The sequence below is a fragment of the Sinocyclocheilus anshuiensis genome, unplaced genomic scaffold, assembly GCF_001515605.1.
Source record: "Sinocyclocheilus anshuiensis isolate Anshui unplaced genomic scaffold, SAMN03320099.WGS_v1.1 scaffold38, whole genome shotgun sequence".
NCBI lineage: Eukaryota > Metazoa > Chordata > Actinopteri > Cypriniformes > Cyprinidae > Sinocyclocheilus > Sinocyclocheilus anshuiensis.
In genome coordinates, this window is record NW_015544213.1 from 3,018,364 (window position 1) to 3,026,251 (window position 7,888).

General features: G+C 37.6%; 1 protein-coding gene across 6 annotated transcripts in view; it reads right to left on the minus strand.

The window, feature by feature from the left end:
* Positions 1-7,888, minus strand: part of LOC107697204 (DNA (cytosine-5)-methyltransferase 3A-like) — a 44,078-nt gene that overhangs the window by 5,983 nt on the left and 30,207 nt on the right. For all 6 annotated transcript variants that reach the window (XM_016497888.1, XM_016497885.1, XM_016497887.1 and 3 more), the window contains 6 exons: positions 7,389-7,538; positions 7,227-7,271; positions 6,646-6,725; positions 6,456-6,568; positions 6,205-6,388; positions 1,569-1,653 (listed from right to left, as the gene is read on the minus strand). In XM_016497888.1, coding sequence (XP_016353374.1) covers positions 1,569-1,653; positions 6,205-6,388; positions 6,456-6,568; positions 6,646-6,725; positions 7,227-7,271; positions 7,389-7,538 — 657 coding nt within the window. The remainder of the gene's footprint in view (positions 1-1,568; positions 1,654-6,204; positions 6,389-6,455; positions 6,569-6,645; positions 6,726-7,226; positions 7,272-7,388; positions 7,539-7,888) is intronic.

Here is a 7,888-nt window from a genome sequence, read left to right on the forward strand (position 1 = left end):
CATCTTTCATTATATGAAAAAATGTCCTGGCTCTTCCAAGCTTTATAATGGCAGTGAATGGTGGTCAAATAAAGCAAAATAAAGTCGGTCCATCCATCCTTATATATGCTTACGCTACGCCTACATCACCCACTGGAACACCACTCTCTCGTGAACGCGCGTACGACAGTTAGCGGGAGCTAGAGATGACGGTTTATAAAGTTTTAAATATGGATATTTTTCTTACACAAATGCATCAATTGCTTCAGGAGGCCTTTATTAACCCCCCGGAGTCGTGTGGAGCACTTTTTATGATGGATGGACACACTTTATTGGACTTTAAAATCTCGACCACCATTCAGTGCTTGGAAGAGCCAGGACATTTTTTCATATAACTCTGATTATATTCATCTGAAAGAAGAAAGCCATATACACCTAGGATGGCTTGAGGGTGAGTAAATCATAATTTTCATTTTTAGGTGAACTATCCCTTTAATACTATTTTCAAATTTACTGTAAATTTCCGTTTTATTTGCATAAATTACTCCATCATCATGCAATAAAAAAAATATTATATATTGATTTATTTACTTATTTACAGTTAGCTATTTTCTTGTAGTCTTAGTTTTCATTTACTTTAATATTTAGTATATTTCAATTCGATGTTTTTAAAACAATTGTTTTCATCAATTCACTATCAATTCAATACCACTTTTATTGAGACAGATGACTCCATAATCATTTTGAAAAAATTTATATTTATTTATTTGTCAGTTAGTTTTAGCTTTCTGTAGTTTTAGTTTAAGTATTTATTTCTAATTCACTAACAAGTAAAATAAACTGTCAAACTGTTATCATTAATTCACTTTAAATGATCATGTGACTACAAAACTATTTATTTAAGTTACTTTTAGTTTTTTTTATTTACTTTGATATTTATTTTATTTCCTATTAACAAAAATGTTTTAAAATCAATTGTTTTTATCAGTTTACTTTAAATTTCTATCTATCTATCTATCTATCTATCTATCTCAGTTAGTTATAGGTTCTTGTCTATTATTATATCTAATTCCTACTAACAAAACTTTTAAAATATGTTTTCATCAATTCACTTTAAATTTCAGTTTTACATTTTAAATTTGACAGTTTTACACAGACAACCCCATGATCATGTGACTAAAATGTGATTATTTATTTATTTATTCCTTTAAAAAACTTGTATTTCTGTTAGCTGCTAAGGCAACATTTCTCATTTTTGTTTAGTTTAACTTGAAGTACTAAAATACAGTGGGTACGGAAAGTATTCAGACCCCCTTAAATTTTTCACTCTTTGTTATATTAACAAAGAGTGAAAAATTTAAGGGGGTCTGAATACTTTCCGTACCCACTGTAACTAAAACTAATAACAATTCATAAAAACTATGAAGACAAAAAAAATGTATAAACTGACAAAAACACAACAGAATGACTTAAACTTTTAACTAAAATCAAAAATACAGAAAATACAAAAAATAAAATCGAACTCAAAATATGAACAAAGACTATAATAGTATCTCAATGATAGAAAAATAACACAGGTGTGATCTCACCTGTAGCGATGCCATCAAACAAAGAGAGGACTCTGATTGGCTGCCTCTTCTCTGCTGGTATTGGTGAATACAACTTCAGCGGTTCCTGAGGAAGAGAAAGGACAGATTTTTCTTTTTAAAGTGGTCATAAAATGCATTTTTTAAATTATTTTTTGTTTCCTGAGGTGCACTTATAATCTTAGTATGTTTTTTAATTACATTCATAATTTAGTTATAAACGGCCATTTTCTACCATGAATTTAGCCTTTGATTTGGATGCTCCATTAAAAGGGGCGTGTCTGCTGTAAGACTTCAATGTAAACGCCCACTGCTATAATAAAAATAATAATAAAGTTTTATTTCTATAATGTCTTTCCAGTACTCAAGGACACTTTACAGTAAAGATACAATTAAAAAAGGAAAACAGCAATATAATAAACAAAAATGACAAATTAGAATGAAACACAATGAGAAAACAGGCCGCAAAATACGAATGATAACATTCCGAAAACAAAGGGATGTAGGACATAACTTACAAATTAACAAATTAATTTTATTAGGTTGGAACAGCAGCTATGCTAATTATGTCTCTATTTGTTTCTCTGTTTTTGCCACGGGATGTTAGGATTTACACAAGCTTCAGTCTGGATCCAGAACACCTGAGAAGAGATGATGCCAACCCCTCAGAGGACCTCAGATGATGCCAACCCTGAAACAGCATACAGAACTACCACATTTTGCTATAAGTTTGATTGCATCATATAATAATTGCTGTTAATAGTGTTCATCGTCTGTTTGATTATGTCTTTAATTGATTTTTCCGTACATTTCTGCCATATGTACATTAACTGACAGTCACCACTGATAAGCTACCACTAAATATTGTAGAAACTTAATTTGCTGTAAAGTTGCTTTGCAACGATTTGTATCGTGAAAAGCGCTGTACAAATAAACTTGAATTGAATTGAATTACAAATGATAACATTCAGAGAACAGGTGAGTTTTAAGTATTGATTTAAATTCAGAAATATTATTGACACAGCGGAGAGAATTCCATAGTTGTGTGCATCAACGCTGAATGATCTACCCCCCCACTGAAGTGAGGCGATACAGAGGGATACTGAGAAGACTAGAAACAGAGGAGCGTAGTGAGCGAGTTGGGGTGTAAGGGAGGAGCAATTCACAGAGATACTTATGAGCCTGTTAGTTAATATGAGCCTGAAAGGAGAGAGATGAATCGAAAATAATACCTGGATTTTTAACAGTACAAGATGATTTAAGTTGTGTGAGTTGGAGGTTGTCTCGATGAATGACAGCGAGGCCTTTACCGTGCAGTCGTGGCCTGGACAGGTATTTACATCCGTCCGGCGTGAGTAGATTTAACTGCAGAAAATCATCAGGAGCTTGCCGAGTTTCAGTGAGGAGAAAGAGATCAAGTTTGTTGTCAATAATAATTTCACTGAGGTAGAGAGCTTTGTCCGAGATGAATCGAAAGTTTAAAAGTGCAAAATGACGATGTGAGGCATTCAAATGAGATGAAGAGGTAAGTTGCCGATAGCGCTGCATAGAGTTGCTGGCAGGCGATGGTAGAGCATCGGGCTTGGAGCGAAGAAAACCCGTAAAGTTTATCTGGTTACTGTGATAACCAGAGGTCTGTTCTGTCCTTTTGGGGTTATTTGCATTTCAGGGGAAGGGTCCATCGACCCTCATAGTTGGCTTGTTGGTTGGGTGAGGGGTGTTAGGGATTATTTGTTAAATATAACAAATAATTGTTACATTGTTACATCCCCCCTTTCGAGCGTTGTCGTCTGACGTCTGACTTGTAGACAACAGTGAACGATGAAAAATATGCAGGAAAATCAGACATGCCTCTGGCACACAAGGCTTGAAGGCCGTGGTGGCTCTCTGGCTGTTGGTGCCGTGGTGGATGCTGTCAGGCGGTGTGCTGTGGTGATGTAGGCTGTAGCAAGGTGCAGGTCCTTGATCTTGTGCAGCAGGTGTCGAGGCAGTGTCACCTGTTGTCCAGAAGAGAGTTGGCATGGGGCAGATGGTTGTTTGTAGGTGTTGTTAGCAAGCAGGCTATCGCTACTGCGATTTGGAACAGCTGGGTTGGACTCTGTAACAATGTTTGTAGATCGGGAAGAAGGAGGCGGGAACCGACGAATATTTAAAGACAAAACTTTAACCCCTTAAGTGTCACGCTTTGGAATACAGACCTACGGTTGGACTTTTTTTTAAAGAAGACAATCAGCATTTTATTGTAGAAGTGGAATCATTTTAAAATATGAAAGTATCAAAAAGTTATAGAAGTTTAAATTTACTGTAAATAAAATGCACTGTACAATTTTTTATTTTATATAAAATAAATATTTTTCATAACAGGTTTGACTCTAAAATTGCTATAAAATGAATGCCTTATGTCTAAAAATATGTTCCAAATTTGAAGTTGATATAAAAAAAATTGTGGTTCCTGTGAGATTTTATTTAGTCGTTATACCACAAACAGCCACCGGGTGACACCCAAACTCCATTGAATTTGTATGCATTTTTCTGTCACAAATGTCTACATTTCTGTCAAAATTACTTATATCACAAAATAACCACCAAATATGGAATCTTTAGACTCAGATATTTCCAACGATATGTATTTTGTCAAGATTATAAAATGTTTTGATTGTAAAATACCGTAATACATTTTAAATATTACACTTGACACCACCCACTAAGATTTTAAGACACCGCCAAAAGATTTTAAAGTACCATTTCCATGGTAACACAAAGTCCGATTTCAAAATGGTTTTCACTGTATGAATTTTGAGTTTTTAAGCTTTCAAATGATATCTAATTTAGGGTGATTACTAACAATTTTGATAGATTAAAAAGGCAATAAAATATATAATGGCCGTGGGCCCACCAGTGGGTAGGTGAAACATAATGGAACAATATGTAATTTTTCGCCACTAGATGGCGCGTATTCAAAACAAACAAAGAAACAAAAGCACAGTTTGATGACGCCGTGACTGGGTGTGGAATCATGGGAGTTGTCGTCTTCATCCCCACAGCCGAAGCAAACCGATGGGACTCGGGCAGAAATCATGTTCATGGATGACCTAATGTATTGAAGATTTATTAACGTAGTAGAATGAAGCCGGGTGAGGCTGAAAGCCGTCGAAGCGAAACGAGGCCGCTGAACGAGCGCGACACGCGGCTCGAAAGCAGCGGAGCTTTTATTATGCCATAGTCGACCGCTTCCGCTCCTTCCGGAAAGCAGCGGAAGTAAGCAGCGCTGTTTTATCATACTAGATACATTTGAACGTTCTGTTATAATGCTACTCTGTGCGGTCGTCACCTGTCTAATAAAATGCATAGCATATTAAAGCGTCTTTGGTGTTTCCATGTTTTCTACAAAACAAAACCGGAAATCGAGGGGTTATGACGTCATTGGCAGGCGACACAATGACACTATGGACACGCTCCGTGTCACTAGTTAAAATTGCTTATTTCTCAGGATTTAAACATTCTTCGAAACATTTGGGATAGTGTAAGTACACAAGTCAGCAAAATATATAAAATTGTTCTAGTGGTTTTTGGATATTTTAATTAAAAAATTGTGCCTTTAAGGGGTTGTTAATAATCAAACAAACAAACACAAAACGAAAGTAAAAGTGGCAGCCCCTCACGGACGACTGCCGCATAAACATAATAAAACAACAACACAAATAGTCCAGGCCTGGTCCTCTCTCGTCCAACACTATGGTCACTCCTCCTCTTATCCTTCCGGAGCTCCTCCGTGGGACTCGAGACTTGAGTGGCGCAAGTGTTGCTCATTATCATTTTTGCTCATTATCATTTACTCCACCGGCCTCGCTCCGTTCCCATGGCTCTCGGCTCTCGGCCCCGCCCCACTCGTCTCAGACTCTCACTTATGAGAGGGCAGGTAGTTCCGGGGGTCGCAGGGAATGGTTATGGACATTTTGTAGTGTGAAGATAGTTTTTAGACTGCCCTAGTGATGGTGGCAGGAGGGCAGCAGGTGGCTATTAGCCCTCTGTTCTGCTCGAAGGTCAAGAGAAGTCTGACGTTTGCGGTGTCGCTTTACTCTTGTGGCAGCACCGACTTGATCTTGCCTGAGTTGTGTTGGGAGAGCTTTCACTGTTGGACTTGTGGGCCCGTTGCTCCATCCAGTGTTGTCTGGCTGCATCTGGGATGTTGGTTGGTTTACAGGATGCAAACCCCAAATTCGCTTCTTGCAGAACTTCCTTGATTCTCCTTGGAACAACAACTTAGCTTAAAATGAATGAATTATTTTAACTCGTTTATCTTAGATTATAGACCGACTGCAACCAATTTATCCACTACCGCAGCCCTCAACGAGCCCAACAACGTGAGGGAATGAGCTCCAACACGTTCCCCTAACTTTTCAAAGTCTGTGGTTAAAGCGCCACTTAGTGGTAAAAGGCAGCAAAAACTCAATTCTAATAAAGTATTATTCTGGTTGAGTACCATCTGTATATGTGTAAGCATCAAGAACATTTTGATTCTCCATTTCATGGCCCCTTAACTTCCATTTGTGTTATTAGTTAGTCTTGATGACTGCAGTAGATAAAATCTTGTTGAATTGGCATCAAAACTGCTAAGACACACACTAGATCAACTCACAAAGTCCTGGTCGTGGTTGTTGGCGAAGAACAGCTGCAGTCGTGAGGTCCAGTCATCTCTGCGCCTCAGGAGGCCGAAGACGTTCCTGGTGCAGCACATGTAGCAGTTCCAGGGGTCTTCACGAATAGCGGCCTGTGCGGATCCGGCCCCGACGAGCAGATCGACACACTCCACGCAGTAACACCTACACAAACATAGAGTTACACCTCACAGATCTCTCTCAGATACCGAACAAGGCCACACACTCTCACCTGCAGCAGTTGTTGTTCCCACACATGAGCACTTCTCGTCCTCCACAGCAGATGCTGCAGTACGACTGATAACCGTCATCGTCGTACTGATACGCGCACTCCAGAAAACAGTTCTGTGGGGGAGGAGAACACCACCTCAAGCACCAATCAGAAGTCAGAACAGGCTTGATTGACAGGTGTGCATGTGTACCTTGCAGCTCTGGCACATGGCTCCGACAAACAGAGGATGCTCTAGTGATACGTTTTGACTTCCACAGGAAATACAAATATCTGCACACAAAACAACTCCATGGTGATGTTTGCAATAGCATGCGACTGTACCATATTATTTATGCAGTATGCATACTGTGCACAGTATGCACGTTTTAAACTATGACACACTGACCTACTACGTTTGCCAAAATATGCAGTATACAGTCTACTTTCAGGACTTGTGCAAAAATCTGATCATGTTTTTGGTCATATTTATGCAGAAATACAGAAATTAAAAAAGCTAATTATATTATTATGATATTATATTTAATAGTACAATTACATTTCTCATTCATATTATAATTTAATAATTTATTATAATTTTTTATTCATTTAAATATATTTTCTTTATTTTTACAGATTTGTTTTCTTTTTAACTTAAAAAATGTGTTATTTTATAGTTTCGATGACTGTAGTAGATTTTTTTAATGTTGTCAAATGTATGTGTTAACTTTTGGAAAACATACAGTATATATTCTTTGTTTTTAATTCAAAGGTCACATTCAACAGCAAACTCACCTTCAATATTGCGACACTTTTGTCTGACTTCATACACGAGTCTCTCTGAGCAAAACAAAACACAGCGTCAACAATCACTGCTGTTCTAGCAGGAACAGCATATGAGAAATATGAGGTTTGCTTTGGCACATATGTGCTTGTGTGTGTGTGTGTATGAGATACCTCGGGTTCCTTCATCAATAATCTCTTTGATTTTGGGTTTCTCGACACTGTTCTTCCTGGGTTTCTTGGCAGGGGGCGGAGCCGTGTACGCAGCGGCCTCAGGCTCCACCCACATCTCTGGATACACCTCAGTATACGGGTTCCGCTCCGCTAGAGGACACACAGAAAATACACAAACAATTCTCTTTAATATCGCAATTGTTTCTCTTAGACAGCAATGAAATCTACTGGAGATCAAAAGTATTTTGCTTCTCATGTTTCTGTTGAGAATAAGACCTCAGGAATTCAGATTTTGTCTCCTACAAGGTTTCGGAAGAGATCTCAACAATGTCTCAATCTGTGCTCACAATCAAAAAAGTCTCTAAATGACTCAGTCATTTCTCAACAAATTCTTTCAAGGCCAAATTATCAGGTCTATGATATCCAAAAAGTTATTTGAGCAACAGAATAAATAATAAATTAAATTAAACAAAATAACATTACAATTAAATTATTTTTAA